The sequence below is a fragment of the Tamandua tetradactyla genome, chromosome 4 (genome assembly GCF_023851605.1).
Source record: "Tamandua tetradactyla isolate mTamTet1 chromosome 4, mTamTet1.pri, whole genome shotgun sequence".
NCBI lineage: Eukaryota > Metazoa > Chordata > Mammalia > Pilosa > Myrmecophagidae > Tamandua > Tamandua tetradactyla.
Genome location: NC_135330.1, coordinates 86,495,147 through 86,511,663, shown reverse-complemented (window position 1 = coordinate 86,511,663; position 16,517 = coordinate 86,495,147). Strand labels below are relative to the sequence as shown.

The 16,517-nt window shown below is 36.4% G+C and overlaps 1 protein-coding gene across 1 annotated transcript; it reads left to right on the top strand.

Annotated features, from left to right (window-relative positions):
* The first annotated feature begins 1,483 nt into the window (after window positions 1–1,483).
* Window positions 1,484–15,661, top strand: LOC143680333 (olfactory receptor 4P4-like). The gene is made up of 2 exons (XM_077156827.1): window positions 1,484–1,507; window positions 14,744–15,661. The coding sequence occupies exons 1-2, from the start codon at window positions 1,484–1,486 to the stop codon at window positions 15,659–15,661; spliced, it is 942 nt and encodes a 313-aa protein (XP_077012942.1).
* The last annotated feature ends 856 nt before the right edge of the window (window positions 15,662–16,517 follow it).

Here is a 16,517-nt window from a genome sequence, read left to right as displayed (position 1 = left end):
CTTTGGATAGCCCTCTGATCCGAGACTTGTAGTCGCGGACTCGAAGCCGCCCGCAAAAGTGTGGCGCCGGCCGCCTTGGCTGGGAAGCTTGTCTCTCCGAGTCCCTCAGCCAGCCCAGGAAGGAGGGAGGGATTAGCTTGGACCGCCGCAGCTGCGGCCGCTCGGGGATCTCGCCGCAGCCAAGACTCGGAATCAGACTTGCCAGCTCAGACTTTGGATAGCCCTCTGATCCGAGACTTGTAGTCGCGGACTCGAAGCCGCCCGCAAAAGTGTGGCGCCGGCCGCCTTGGCTGGGAAGCTTGTCTCTCCGAGTCTCTCAGCCAGCCCCGGAAGGAGGGAGGGATTAGCTCGGACCGCCGCAGCTGCGGCTGCTCGGGAAATCGCCCGCCGCTCGGGGGTCTCACTCACTGCAGCTGAGTTTCGCAGTCAGACTAGCCAGCCCAGACTTGGTTACGCTGTGTGTCCATTCCCTGCTGTAGCCCCGGGAGTTGTTTTGTACTGTTTCTGTTCACCTATTAGTTGATTTGGAGTCGGAGGAACTAAGACGCATGTACCTTACTAAGACGCCATCTTGGATCTCTCCCATCTCCACTCTTAATTAGACTGTATACACTGTTCTCACATATGTGAACATATTTAGTGTAACTAATGGAAAAAGTGATGTGTGAATGTCCAAAAACATTAGAATATAGTCCTAAGTGCCTAGCAAAAGGGAATGAAATCCATCAGACCATTAGCCTCCTGTGGTATCCTTTTTAGTTATTTTCTACCTCAAGGAAACACTGCTATCTCAATTAATCTCTGTCAATATATTATGAAGCATACAAACCAATCTCATTCTGTGCTTTGGTTTCCACTTCTCCAGACATTCTTCCTGTCCAGGAACTTGACATCATCAGCAGAATGACTGCATTACTTCCACTCAGCCCTTCCCCAGTTAAGTTACTCCTGCCCTGCAACCTATGGGAGATCCAAGAAAACCATAGAGACAGCAATGTTTGTTTTCAATGCCAGGAATTCCTTTTTTGATGTTTCACCTCTTGTGGACATCCACATCTAAGTAATAACTTATTTCATTTGGGGGCAAGGAAGATTCTGAAATATAAGTGAAAATCATTTTGTCTCTTCCAAAGGAAATTAGTTTTGAATACTTAGCTATCCATAGTTCTGTGATTTGTTATGATGTACTTTTACCAAGTAATACTGGACTTTTTATAAGAAAACTGTCTTTGTGTATGTTTGCCCATGTTTACATGATGAAGTTGTCTGCATGAGTATAGCATGGGATTTGCTTGTATTTCTTGAGGCAGGTTCAGAGAACCCTTGCCATCAGAGAAAATGCATTTCAGAAGAATCCTGAAATGGATATATACTCCTATGATTAAGGCAAGGATAATTTATTTGTGCTCCTTGAGTTTAATTTACTCAGCTGTTCTTTGAAATTGATTGCAAGGAAGGGTAAACAGGCTAGAAATGTGGCAATATGCTCATGCAACTTATTTCCCAGGTAAGAATAGATAGGGTTCCCAGTAACTTCGAATTGATGACATTTGGTTAGGTATGCAAATTTATGGTATTACAAATTAACAACTAGTAGTAAAATTGCTGGACTATAGCTTATGGAAGACTTTATAAAAATTGTTTATAAAACAATCTTTCACAGTGTTTGCAATTTTGTACTACTACCATCAATATGAGTTTCATTATATTGATATTTTGTGTTTTATCTTCTGTCTCATTTTAATTTGATTGACCAGTTTGGCTTCTTCATATTCTCTATTTAAGAGTCTTATTTATGCCATTGAATACTGCTCTTTTTTGTATTTATTCTTATCTTTATTTATTTATTTGCATTTAAATTCCTTTCATTTCTTAGATCTCTATATCTGGGAGTTTTAGATCATGGATTACCAAACATTTCTGCTTCTTAATGTTAGAGGTGATATCATTACACACTCCATATATTGCAAAAAAGTAATAAGGAAATATGAACAAGTTAGAACAATAAAATACTGTTTGATAGAATGGACAGATGTTTGACTAAAATAAATTTTAAAAGTGCAAAAAGTAAATAATAGATAATCTCAGTAGAGCTACATCTCTAAAATAAATTGAATTTGTAGTTTCAAATCTTCACACAAGTAAACCTCTGGTTCAAATAGCTCCACTTATGAATTCTACAAACCATAATAAGAAATAATACTACTTCTATCAATACCTCTGGACAAAGTAACTATTTCTTTTAGGCTATGATTTCTCTGTTGCTTATCAAACATAGTAACTTTTCTCTAACATTTTAAGGATTTTTTGCAAGGTCAATTATATCACCTATAAACATAGACAATTTCACTTGTTTTTGTCCTATCAAGATGATTTTTTATATTACTCTGGCAGGTTTCTTCAACATAAGATTAATACACCAAAATTTTACCTATAAATTCTACTTTAAGCAAAAAAACAGCACATTTGAAAAATCACATTAAAATGCATACTTAAAATATTATTCTAATATTTAAAACCTAATCCTATCATTTATTTGAAAATCCAAAGTATCTAAAATAGCCCTCACATCTGTATAATGAACTGATTTGGAGAAATTAAACCATCTGTATCAAGGCATATTATAAAGCTATAGAATGGTATTTTCCTAAAGATGGGTAAGTAGATCAATGGAACAGCCTAAAGGGTTGAAAACTAAGTCCATGAGTGTATTCATATATATCTCAGCAAAGGACTCTAGGTAATTCCATGGAGAAGGGTAATCTTTTCAACCAAATGTGATGTAACAGCCAGCCAGCCATATGCACAGAAAATGAATTTTGACCTTTTTTATACAAAAATTACTTCAAAATGTTTCATAAATATCTATGCAAAATAGGAATGTATTAAAAGTTTAAATAAACATAGGAGAAAATTGTCATGGCCTTGGATTTGACAGAGTTGTTACATATAATGCAAAAGCATGATCCTTAAAAGAAAGACACAGTAAATTTGATGACAATAAAATGAAAATTTTTGCTGTAAAAATGAGAATAATAACAATAAAAACAAAGTTCCATAGGAGGAGAAAGTGTTTGAAAGCATGTAGCTATTAAAAACTATTATTCAGAATATTCAAATTATTTTTAACGAGAAAAAGTCAATAATTCCATAAAAAATTAAAAATTGTTTTGAACAGGTTTTTGAATGGTGAGTAGAAGTTCTTCCAATGACAAGATGCAAGCACAAGATGCAAGCACCAGTCAGCATGAATGAAAAGACATTTTATTAGTTAAAATCTATTCCTTTATCAAATTATAAATACACATCACAAATGAGCATATGAAAAAAATACCAGACCTCAAAATGAATTCACTGAATGCAAATCAAAACTTTAATGGGCCATGGTGGCTCAGTGGCAGAGTTCCTGCCTGCCATGCCAGAGACCCGGCTTCAGTTCCCAGTGCCTGCCCATGTTAAAACAAAAAACAAAAAACACCACACCCAAAACTTTAAGTATACCTGTCCATCAGAATGGCTCCTGGAAGTAAGACTTAAGAACATGTGGGAGTACCCCTAAGGTTGAGTTTCCATGAGATTTTATCTCTTATTCTGGTCCATGTTCAGTCCCCAACAGTTATTCAATGACCCTCAATTTTCCTACCCAAGAGTGACTCCAGCTTTGGTTTATCTACCAGATAAAATAATGTATATATATATGTATATGTATATGTATATGTATATGTATATGTATATATCATTTACCATACATTCATTGTACTCAAGATTTCTTTACTCTGTCTTCATTAAAATTTATTTAGCATCTTTTAAAACAATAACCATAATCATTTAAAAAAATCTGTTGCTCTATTTAAAACCATGTATTTTTAATGAGCAAATGCATAATTTCATATACACCTAAAATGGCTATATATGCTTTTTAATTTTGCTGTTCTATCATTTATTATTTAATGATTTATTGCTTGCTTTACTTAGCAATAATTGATAAAGGAAATTTTAATTCTCCCATTGTGAATTTATCTGCTTCTCCATGCAAATTTATCCAATGTTGCTTTAATCAGAGAAAGGTGGTGGATTCCTTTTCCTAAAGTGTACAAATGATCACTTCTTGAGATTCTGTGGTTTCAAAGAGAAAATATTCATTACAAGGTGCATAGCAGGAGATCAGATGGCCTATTGACCCAAAATCTGTCTCTCTGAACTGCTGCAATTCTGAAGACTAGTCACAAGGTTTTTCAATCATAGGAACAGAAGATAAAGTCTATACAATCATTATTTATAATTACAATTTAGAGATTTCAGGCATTTCCCTCTGTCTACTCCAATGTGCCAGAAAACAAAAAGGAATACCTATATAATGATTCAGCAATCAAATTTGTCCCTTAAATCCTAATTTTTTGGTTGCATTGTAAGTATATCTTGAGATTATATAATTCAGTACTTCTATCAGTCAGGGTCTTACAGCAAAAGTGTAAAGTCAGCTAAAAGAAATTATATTTGGTGGCTCATCATCTTGCCCGGCTTAGCTGAGTGATGAATTCCTAAGTCACGATAAGGCAAGGGTCTGGGATCCATTCTTTTCTTTCTTCCCCTCCTCCATGGGCCTCTCAGGAGCCTAGGTTCTGTGTTTCCCAATGCCCCTTCACTACCCTCATTCTCCCTTCTCACCCTCCTGGCAATTTAACTGATAAAATGTCTTTTCATTCATGCTGGCTGGCTATTTGCATTTGCATCTCATCAGTGGAAGAAATTCCACTTAACATCCAAAATAACTACCTTTAATTAACTTCTGTAATGAGTATATAGTAAGAGATTTTATAATAAGTATATAGTAAGAGATTAGCTACAAAAGATATGGACAGCTGAAAGAAAGGCACAAGGAATATGCAGTACCTGAAGGCTAGTAAGAGTAAAAGTCTGAAATCTACTGCACAGAATGCAGTGGGTTCCAGGTGGGAGATGAAAGAGGATAAAATAATGCAAATTAAAATAAAATATAAGAAGGACTTTGCCTGGACCCATGAGAATTGTTTGTTCTGAACTAGAGATTATCATTATCATTCTGTTTCCTTTAAGTTCAACTGCCCTCTCATTCTCCCTGCCCCAGAAATTTTAAAAAAGGCAAAAAAACCCACTGAAAACTAAAATTTTTTTAAACGATCATGTTTTGTGGTGTTTTCCTAATTATAACCATTACATGAATATTTCCTAATATCTATTAACATGAAATAATACTTAGTAATGTAAAATGCAATATAAACAAAAGAACAAAAGCTTTAAAAAGTCCATATGATCACTAAAATAGGATGAGTTTTACTCCTTCTACTGTATAGTGTTCATGGGAGTTTACCTCTCTTGGTCAACTCCTGTACCTTTTAATTCAAAGTGATTCCAAGAAAGCTCCCCTATAAGACTCTTGATGGAAGATTCATGGAACTCAGAGGCCTTCTGCATCTATTTGCTGCTTTCATACCACAATCACAGAAGATAAAAGGGCCAAATTGGAAGGACACTTGGGCATTCTGAAGAAATGTTGCAGAAGTGAGTTCTAAGGTTAGTATACATATTTATGTGTGTATGTCTGTGTGTGTTTCTGTAAAGCTTTCAGTCTAAATCATCTGAAATCCAAACAACTTTTTAATTTATATAAAGATTTTATCTTTAGTAAATTCAAATTTTAAGGAAAAGTTTTTTTTAATATTTTTGCTGTTGAGGTGAAGATGAACTGAATGAGCATATGAAATATCTAGCACAGTGTCTACAATGATTACTGTTCAGTTTATGATATCTAAACATATTATGCTAAAATAACCACCAGATAGTTATGATCATTATTGTCCTTTTCACAAATTTTCTTTATTGTCCATGTGATAAATAATTAAGGGTATTGACTGAAAATAAAGATATATTTGGCATGGTTGGAATTTTACATAATCTTTATCCTTTACTTAATATAGTTGTAATTCCCTCTTTTCAGTATTCTTAGTTCAGTGATTTATCATCTTTCAGATTGCAGTTGCCACACTCACAAAAATAATTCTTAACAGGAATTTCTAGATGGTATAAATGATAAAAACAGAAGGATTTTTAGAAGAGAATCTTTAACTGAAGTATAACTTAAAAGTTAGATTAAAAATTTCTCTAAAAAATTGCATTAATTACATGCACATCTGTGTGTGTGTTTGAGTGAAAGAAAGAGAGAGAGAGAGGGAGGATTGATATGCATAAAGCAGAGGGAAAGTTTGAAGATCAGAAAAAGACAATGAGGGAAATGATTTAAGGCTATTTCCAAGGATTCCAGGAAAAATTTCAGGGCAAGGGCACTTTTTCAGAGGATTCCTAATAAACACTCTATGGGTAATGTTTGGAAGAATCTTTTCCTACAATGATGTATGTGTGTTTTAACAGATGGTCATTCACTTTCAGGGCATCAGGAGTGCATCCATATTTTAAGAGATGCCATGACTTGCATCAATATTAGGTGAATATTCTAAACAAATAGTTTAAATTTGTAATTTCTCAGCAGTTTTGTTCTACTGCTTCATTGTAAAATTGCTGCTACCTTCTTTTTCATTCTTTAATGTCAGATTCTTTCACATACATGAAAACAGGTTTAGATAAACTCATTTTATGAAGAAGTTTTTTTGTTAAGCTATATTTTGAGCCCAGAATAAACTACAGTATCCCATGTGTTTTTCCCTCTACTTAATATTTATCTACTCTGAATTCTTTTACCCCTTCCTTTATTGGAGAACAAAAAATAACAGGCTACCAATTAACTGATGAAAATGCAGAGGTATACTTTCTTACAAAGGGTTTGTTGCTATTCAAAATATTTTCATCGACGCTGTTCAGTGGACTTGGACTTTACTTAGGTGGGAATCAGAAGTCATTTTAGAATATATTCTTTATGTTGAATTTTTTTCTTTGCTATTGGCAGAAGATAGATAGATCCAGTGTAATTACTTGCAATTCCAGATAAACAAGAAATCTCAAAGTGAATGGATAGTAATAGCATGGGAGAAACTATTATACACTCCAAGAAAGGGTGTTCATCCTCATGATGTTTAGTCTATGGACCAAAATACAATTTCATAGCATTCCCTCACTGTGACAAAAAAAAAAAAGCCAATCCACTGAATGTAAGATTTTCTTAGTCACACCATAATTTTGATGAGGAGGCATACTTTCAACTTATGATCTCTTTTTTCCACAATACTCTGCATCTCCACACCTACACTCATGGAAATGTAAGTGTAGACCTGTAAGTGGATCATTTTTCATCTCATTAGTTCCTTCCACATGGAAACAAAAATGAATTAGCTTTATAAAGTGTTTCTAAAATGCATCTAAAATACATCTTCAGAATAATCAGGAAAAGATGAAAAGGTTTCTTATAATAATATCCTGTGCTCATGTATTCAGAAAGTCAACAATTGCTGTTTTGCTTTCCTATTACACTTAATCCATGTCTTGATCTTGAACCAAACATGCCAAATAGAAATTCACAGAAATATTAGCAACTTCTTCTTTTTTTTATTAATTAAAAAAGATTAACTAACAAAATATTTAGAAATTATTCCATTCTACATATACAATCAGTAATTCTTAACATCATCACATAGTTGTATATTCATCATTTCTTAGTACATTTGCATCAATTTATAAAAAGAAATAAAAAGACAACAGAAAAAGAAATAAAATGATAATAGAGAGAAAAAAACACTATACCTCCCATGCAGCTTCATTCAATGTTTTAACATAATTACATTACAATTAGGTAGTATTGTGCTGTCCATTTCTGAGTTTTTGTATCCAGTCCTGTTGCACAGTCCATATCCCTTCAGCTCCAATTACCCATTATCTTACCCTATTTCTATCTCCTGATGGCCTCTGTTACCAATGACATATTCCAAGTTTATTCACTAATGTCGGTTCATATCAGTGGGACCATACAGTATTTGTCCTGTAGTTTTTGGCTAGTCTCACTCAGCATAATGTTCTCTAGGTCCATCCATGTTATTACATGCTTCATAAGTTTATTCTGTCTTAGAGCCACATAATATTCCATTGTATGTATATACCACAGTTTGTTTAGCCACTCATCTGTTGATGGACATTTTGGCTGTTTCCATCTCTTTGCAATTGTAAATAATGTTGCTATAAACATTGGTGTGCAAATGTCCTTTTGTGTCTTTGCCCTTAAGGCCTCTGAGTAGATACCTAGCAATGGTATTGCTGGGTCATATGGCAATTCTATATTCAGCTTGTTGAGGAACTGCCAAACTGCCTTCCACAGTGGTTGCACCATTTGACATTCCCACCAACAGTGGATAAGTTTGCCTCTTTCTCCACATCCTCTCCAGCACTTGTCATTTACTGTTTTGTTGATAATGGCCATTCTGGTGGGTGTGAGACAATATCTCATTGTGGTTTTGATTTGCATTTCTCTAATGGCCAGGGACATTGAGCATCTCTTCATGTACCTTTTGGCCATTTGTATTTCCTCTTCTGATAGGTGTCTGTTCAAGTCTTTTTCCCATTTTGTAATTGGATTGGCTGTCTTTTTGTTGTTGAGTTGAAGAATATCTTTATAAATTCTGGATACTAGACCTTTATCTGATATGTCATTTCCAAATATTGTCTCCCATTGTGTAAGCTGTCTTTCTACTTTCTTAATGAAGGTCTTTGATGCACAAAAGTGTTTAATTTTGAGGAGCTCCCATTTCTTTCTTTCTTTCTTTCTTCAGTGCTCTTGTTTTAGGCTTAAGGTTCATAAAACTGCCTCCAGTTATAAACTTCGTAAGATATCTCCCGACATTTTCCTCTAACTGTTTTATGGTCTCAGACCTAATGTTTAGATCTTGGATCCATTTTCAGTTAACTTTTGTATAGGGTGTGAGATACGGGTTCTTTTTCATTTTTTTGCATATGGATATCTAGTTCTCTAGGCACCATTTATTGAAGAGACTGTTCTGTCCCAGGTGAGTTGGCTTGACTGCCTTATCAAAGATCAAATGTCCATAGATGAGAGGGTCTATATCTGAGCACTCTATTCGATTCCATTGGTCGATATATCTATCTTTATGCCAGTACCATGCTGTTTTGACCACTGTGACTTCATAATATGCCTTAAAGTCAGGCAGCGTGAGACCTCCAGCTTCATTTTTTTCCCTCAAGATACTTTTAGCAATTTGGGGCACCATGCTCTTCCAGATAAATTTGCTTATTGGTTTTTCTATTTCTGAAAAATAAGTTGTCGGGATTTTGATTGGTATTGTGTTGAATCTGTAAATCAATTTAGGTAGAATTGACATCTTAACTATGTTTAGTCTTCGAATCCATGAACATGGTATGCCCTTCCATCTATTTAGGTCTTCTGTGATTTCTTTTAACAGTTTCTTGTAGTTTTCTTTGTATAGGTCTTTTGTCTCTTTAGTTAAATTTATTCCTAGGTATTTTATTCTTTTAGCTGTAATTGTATGGAATTCATTTCTTGATTTCCCCCTCAGCTTGTTCATTGCTAGTGTATAGAAACACTACAGATTTTTGAATGTTGATCTTGTAACCTGCTACTTTGCTGTACTCATTTATTAGCTCTAGTAGTTTTGCTGTGGATTTTTCAGGGTTTTCAACGTATAGCATCATATCGTCTGCAAACAGTGATAGTTTTACTTCTTCCTTTCCAATTTTGATGTCTTGTATTTCTTTTTCTTGTCTAATTGCTCTGGCTAGAACTTCCAACATGATGTTGAATAACAGTGATGATAGTGGACATTCGTGTCTTGTTCCTGATCTTAGGGGGAAAGTTTTCAATTTTTCCCCATTGAGGATGATATTAGCTGTGAGTTTTTCATATATTCCCTCTATCATTTTAAGGAAGTTCCCTTGTATTCCTATCCTTTGAAGTGTTTTCAACAGGAAAGGATGTTGAATCTTGTCAGATGCCTTCTCTGCATCAATTGAGATGATCATGTGATTTTTCTGCTTTGATTTGTTGATATGGTGTATTACATTAATTGATTTTCTTATGTTGAACCATCCTTGCATACCTGGGATGAATCCTACTTGGTCATGATGTATAATTCTTTTAATGTGTTGCTGGATTTGATTTGCTAGAATTTTGTTGAGGATTTTTGCATCTATATTCATTAGAGAGATTGGTCTGTGGTTTTCTTTTTTTGTATTATCTTTGTCTGGTTTTAGTATGAGGGTGATGTTGGCTTCGTAGAATGATTAGGTAGCTTTCCCTCCACTTCAATTTTTTTGAATAGTTTGAGCAGGGTTGGTAGTAATTGTTTCTGGAATGTTTGATAGAATTCACATGTGAAGCCATCTGGTCCTGCACTTTTCTTTTTAGGAAGCTTTGGAATGACTGATTCAATTTCTTTATTTGTGATTGGTTTGTTGAGGTCATCTATTTCTTTTTGAGTCAAAGTTGGTTGTTCATGCCTTTCCAGGAACCTGTCCATTTCATCTAAATTGTTGTATTTATTAGTGTAAAGTTGTTCATAGTGTTCTGTTATTACCTCCTTTATTTCTGTGAGTTCAGTGGTTATGTCTCCTCTTCCATTTCTGATCTTATTTATTTGCATCCTCTCTCTTCTTCTTTTTGTCAATCTTGCTAAGGGCCCATCAATCTTGTTCATTTTTCGTAGAACCAACTTCTGGTCTTATTGATTTTCTCAATTGTTTTCATGTTCTCAGTTTCATTAATTTCTGCTCTAATCTTTGTTATTTCTTTCCTTTTGCTGGCTTTGGGGTTAGTTTGCTGTTCTTTCTCCAGTTCTTCCAAGTGGACAGTTAATTCCCGAATTTTGGCCCTTTCTTCTTTTTTTGATATAGGCATTTAGGGCAATAAATTTCCCTCTTAACACTGCCTTTGCTGCATCTCATAGGTTTTGATATGTTGTGTTTTCATTTTCATTTTCCTCGAGATATTTACTAATTTCTCTTGTAATTTCTTCCTTGACCAACTGCTTGTTTAAGAGTGTGTTGTTGAGCCTCCATGTATTTGTGAATTTTCTGGCACTCTACCTATTATTGATTTCCAACTTCATTCCTTTATGATCTGAGATAGTGTTGTGTATGAGTTCAATCTTTTAAAATTTGTTGAGACTTGCTTTGTGACCCAGCATATGGTCTATCTTTGAGAATGATCCATGAACACTTGAGAAAAATGTGTATCCTGCTGTTGTGGAGTGTAATGTCCTATAAATGTCTGTTAAGTCTAGTCATTTATTGTAATATTCAAGTTCTCTGTTTCTTTATTGATCCTCTGTCTAGATGTTCTGTCCATTGATGAGAGTGGGGAATTGAAATCTCCAACTATTATGGTCGATGTGTCTATTTCACTTTTCAGTATTTGCAGTGTATTTCTCACGCATTTTGGGGCATTCTGGTTTGGTGCATAAATATTTATGATTGTTATGTCTTCTTGTTTAATTGTTCCTTTTATTAGTAGATAGTATCCTTCTTTGTCTCTTTTAACTGTTTTACATTTGAAGTCTACTTTGTTGCATATTAGTATAGCTACTCCTGCTCTTTTCTGGTTGTTATTTGCATGAAATATCTTTTCCCAACCTTTCACTTTCAACCTATGTTTATCTTTGGGTCTAAGATGTGTTTCCTGTAGTCAGCATGTAGAAGGATCCTGTTTTTTAATCCATTCTGCCAGTCTCTGTCTTTGATTGGGGAATTCAGTCCATTAACATTTAGTGTTATTACTGTTTGGGTAATACTTTCCTCTATCATTTTGCATTTTGTATTATATATATCATATCTAATTTTCCTTCTTTCTACACTCTTCTCCACACTTCTCTCTTTTGTCTTTTCGTATCTGACTCTAGTGCTCACTTTAGTATTTCTTGCAGAGCTGGTCTCTTGGTCACAAATTTTCTCAGTGACTTTTTGTCTGAGAATGTTTTAATTTCTCCCTCATTTTTGAAGGACAATTTTGCTGGATATAGACTGCTTGGTTGGCAGTTTTTCTCTTTTAGTAATTTAAATATATCATCCACTGTCTTCTTGCCTCCATGGTTTCTACTGAGAAATCTACACATAGTCTTATTGGGCTTCCCTTGTATGTGACGGATTGTTTTTCTCTTGCTGCTTTCAAGATCCTCTCTTTCTCTTTGACCTCTGACATTCTAACTAATAAGTGTCTTGGAGAATGCCTATTTGGATCTATTCTCTTTGGGGTGCGCTGTACTTCTTGGATCTGTAATTTTAGGTCTTTCATAAGAGTTGGGAAATTTTCAGTGATAATTTCTTCCATTAGTTTTTCTCCTCCTTTTCCCTTCTCTTCTCCTTCTGGGACACCCACAACACGTATATTTGTGTGCTTCATATTATCATTCAATTTCCTGAGCCCCTGTTCAAATTTTCCCATTCTTTTCCCTATAGTTTCTGTTTCTTTTTGGATTTCAGATATTCCATCCTCCAGTTCACTAATTCTAACCTCTGTCTCTTGAAATCTACCATTGTAGGTTTCTATTGTTTTTTTCATCTCTTCTACTGTATCTTTCATTTCCATAAGTTCTGTGATTTGTTTTTTCAGACTTTCCATTTCTTCTTTTCGTTCATTCCTTGCCTTCTTCATGTCCTCCCTCAATGTATTGATTTGGTTTTTGAAGAGGTTTTCCATTTCTGTTTGTATATTCAGAATTAGTTGTCTCAGCTCCTGTATTTCATTTGAACTATTGGTTTGTTCCTTTGATTGAGCCATATTTTCAATTTTCCTGGTGTGATTTGTTATTTTTTGCTAGCGTCTGGACATTTAATTACCTTAATTAGTTTCTGGAGATTGCTTTCACTTATTTTACCTAGGGTTTTCTTGCTAGATGAGTTTGTTGTCTGTCTGTTCGTTGACCTTCAGTTCAGCTTTTTCTGGGCCTCTAGCTTAAGTTTTGTTTAACAGAGGGTAAATTTTCAGTTCTTATATTCTTGTTTCTTGAACTGCTTGTAAGGTGCCTTTTCCCTCCCTACCCTTAGGAGGGTCTACATAGGTATTACAGACTCCAGCCAGGTTTCCTTGGACTAAGCTGTCCTCACCTGTGTCAGTTTTTCCTGAGTGTGAGACCCAGCAGGTTGAAAGACTTTCCTGTGAATTCTCTGGGCTCTGTTTTTCTTATCCTGCCCAGTATGTGGTGCTTGTCTGTCTGCCGGTCCCACCAGCAAAATATGTTGTGGCTCCTTTAACTTTGGAAGGCTCTCCCTGCTGGAGGCTTGGTGGAGACAGAGGAAAGGTTGTAGGCTGGTTTTAATGGCTTCAAATTGCGAAGCCCTGGGATCTGAATTCCTTGAGAGAGGGACTCCACCTGAGTTGCACCTCACCCCTCCTGTGGGGAAGGGCCAGTTGGCAGACAGCCCCGAAAGCAGCCTGCTTGTGCGTTTGGGGCAGTTTCTACCTGTGCAATCCCAGCGCTGGGTCCAGAGGCAACCAAGCCTCCACAGAAACAGCCATAGAAGGATCCGTTTCATCCCCTTTCCTCTCTTTCAGTCAGTCCAACAGGTGACCTCCGCCCCGATCAGTTTCACCTGAACTGGGGGCCCACCCCTAGTAGTCAGAATTTGCCCATCAATGCCACCACCAGTGTTTGGTTGGACTCAGTCCCTGCTACTGTTGGAGACTCTTTCCTTTCCCTCTGGGAAGCGACCTATAGGGGAGGGGTGCCAGTTTCTGGCTGCTGCAGCTTGGGGAACTCGCCGTTCTGAGACTCGCAGCTGTTCCGGAGACCTGCAACTTGTCCGGGAAGCCGCCCATTGGGGAGAGGTGCCAGCTGCCTCCCGCCTCAGCTTGGGGAACTCGCCAGTCTGAGACTCGCAGCCAGTCTGGGAAGCCACCTGTGAGGGAGGGATGCCGGCTGCCGGCTGCCGCGGCTTGGGGAAGCTCACGCTGCTCAGGAAACTCACCATTGCAGAGACTCGCAGCTGGTCCAGCTGATCCAGACTGGGGTATGCTGTGTGTCCGGTCTCTGCTGTGGCTCTAGGAGCTGTTCTGTACTGTTTCTGGTCACTTAATAGTTTCTCTGGAGGACAAACTAAAACGCACACAGCTTACCAAGCCACCATCTTAGCAACTTCTTTTATAGGACTAAAAGTCTTGAATTTTTTTCAAATTTCAAAGAATATATAATGAATTTAACTGTCATATTGAGTTTTACCCTGAGTTTGGGAATGTGGAAATGAATTGTATGCAGCATAACGAAGGGGAGGGAATTGCTTAAATGCCTATGAGGAGTTAGTGGCAAAGATAGATAAAGATCACTTTTCTTTACAGAGATGGAAAACATCTGGAATATCTTAGGCTTGTGGATAATTTAAAGCAGTTTTCATGAGCACAGGAGCTTGCATCTAGTAGAGGTTCATTACTGAGGTCTTCTGCTTAATATCTTAAAGATTTGGTATAATTAATTGAACTTTACTTGCCTCTACTTTTTCACATGTAAAATGAATTTAAGAAAGGTAACTACTTATTCATTACATTGTTACAGAAGTTATATGCATGTAAATTATCTGTAAAAGTGCCAAGAATAAAATATGCTCCCAATAAATACAATTTGGCATGTAAATAATACCCTAATCAACAAAGTTTTTATAAGATTAAACCACTAATAAAACCACTATGACTTGTGCCATGTCTCAATTTATCAATCTACAATGTTTAAAGGGCTATTAACATTTATCTTTGCTCTCTGCATTATTTCAGATAAAATAAATTTCTTGTCTGTACTCTGACAAGAACAATGTCACTGAATTTGTCTTCTTGGGGCTGTGGGAAGATAAGCAAACAGAGCTACTGTTCTGTCTCTTGTTCATGCTCTCTTACTTGGCTGTCTTAATGGGGAATTTCATCATCTTACTCACAATCACCTGCAGCCATCTAATTGAGAAACCCATGTACTACTTTCTCTGCCACCTCTCCCTCATGGACCTCTCCTTCACCTCCACTGTGGTTCCCCGACTAATCATAGACTTAGCTGCAGAGCAAAAAAACATTTCCTACAGTGCTTGTATGACCCAGCTCTTCAGTGTCCACTTGCTGGCGGGTGTGGAAATATTCATCTTGGTGTCCATGGCTTTTGACTGCTATGTAGCCATTGTCAAGCCCCTGCACTACACGGTCATCATGAACAGGCAGAGGTGTAACACACTGATCATTGTGGTCTGGGGCTTGGGTCTTTGGCACTCAATTGCTCTACTGCTCATGATCCTCAGTGTACCTTTCTGTGGCCCTAATCAGATCAACCACTACATGTGTGATGTGAAGCCTCTTTTGAAACTGGTCTGCAAAAATATCCATGTTGTTAATATCTTAGCTATTGTCAATTCAGGGATTGTGTTGGTTGTAGTTTTTCTTGTCCTGGTGGCTTCTTACATAAACATTCTGTACAATCTTAGGACTCACTCCTCTGCAGGGCAACGCGAAGCTCTTCCAACTTGTAGCTCTCACATAATGGTTGCAGTTCTGTTTTTTGTGCCCTGTATCTATATCTATGCTCCACCTACTGGCAGTGAGAACAAGGACATGGAAATCTCTGTGTCTTACAGTGTAATTTCCCCCATGTTAAATCCTGTCATTTATTCTCTGAGAAATGTGGAGATGAAATTTGCCATGTGGAAAGAGTGGTCTCGTATGGCACATTCAGAATTAAAGTAAATAAACTGATATTCATTGCACTTACAAGCTTAGCTTTTTATTCTCCATATAGTTATCATGAGAAACATTGTGCAAAAAATTTAACCTTTTTCTGCTAGTTGTACTAGATGACCATTGAATTTACATGAGCCAAAGTATCAAATTCCATTCAAATAGCAATCTCACTTGAAAGGGCCCAACTAGCTACTGATGTCACCATTTGGATTTAAAGAAAGCAGAAATAATTTCTAAAGCACAATGTTTATCATGCTTCTCTCCAATCCAAAATTTCATATGAAAACTAATCTCCTTGGGTTACAATTGAGGCTTCTCACATGTCAATCAGAATTCTTCCCAAATTGGGAACCATACTTTCTTCCAATATAGTAGGCTAGCAATCTTAGAACCCACCTCATTGGTAGAAAGTGTGGTTTAACACAATAATAGGCTGTCCATTCAAGGAGATTTTGTTCAAATACTGACTGCCAATATTTATTTGGCAATTCACTCAGTTTTGGTAACATGTTCTACAAAGTTGTTGTAAGACTGTGGGGGCTAAGACTTGTGATATTTTATCATGGTATGTGGTATCATAGAAATTAATGTTAAAGTAATTTCCTATTACCCCTTTTTTATTTGTTTTCCTTTGCTAGGATGGTTTAACCCTTACATTGGACATCTCTATATTCTTAAATTGTTCTTTACAATCTCTCACACATCTGGATTTATTTATGTTCTCTCCATTGGTAAAGATGCCTCTTACTCTCTTCCATGTCTTACCTATGATTCGCATTTCTTCAACTGTTTCATTACACAACATTATTTTGCAAAGCCATCAAAACACAAAAATTATTTCATTTTTACTCCTCTGTTCTTT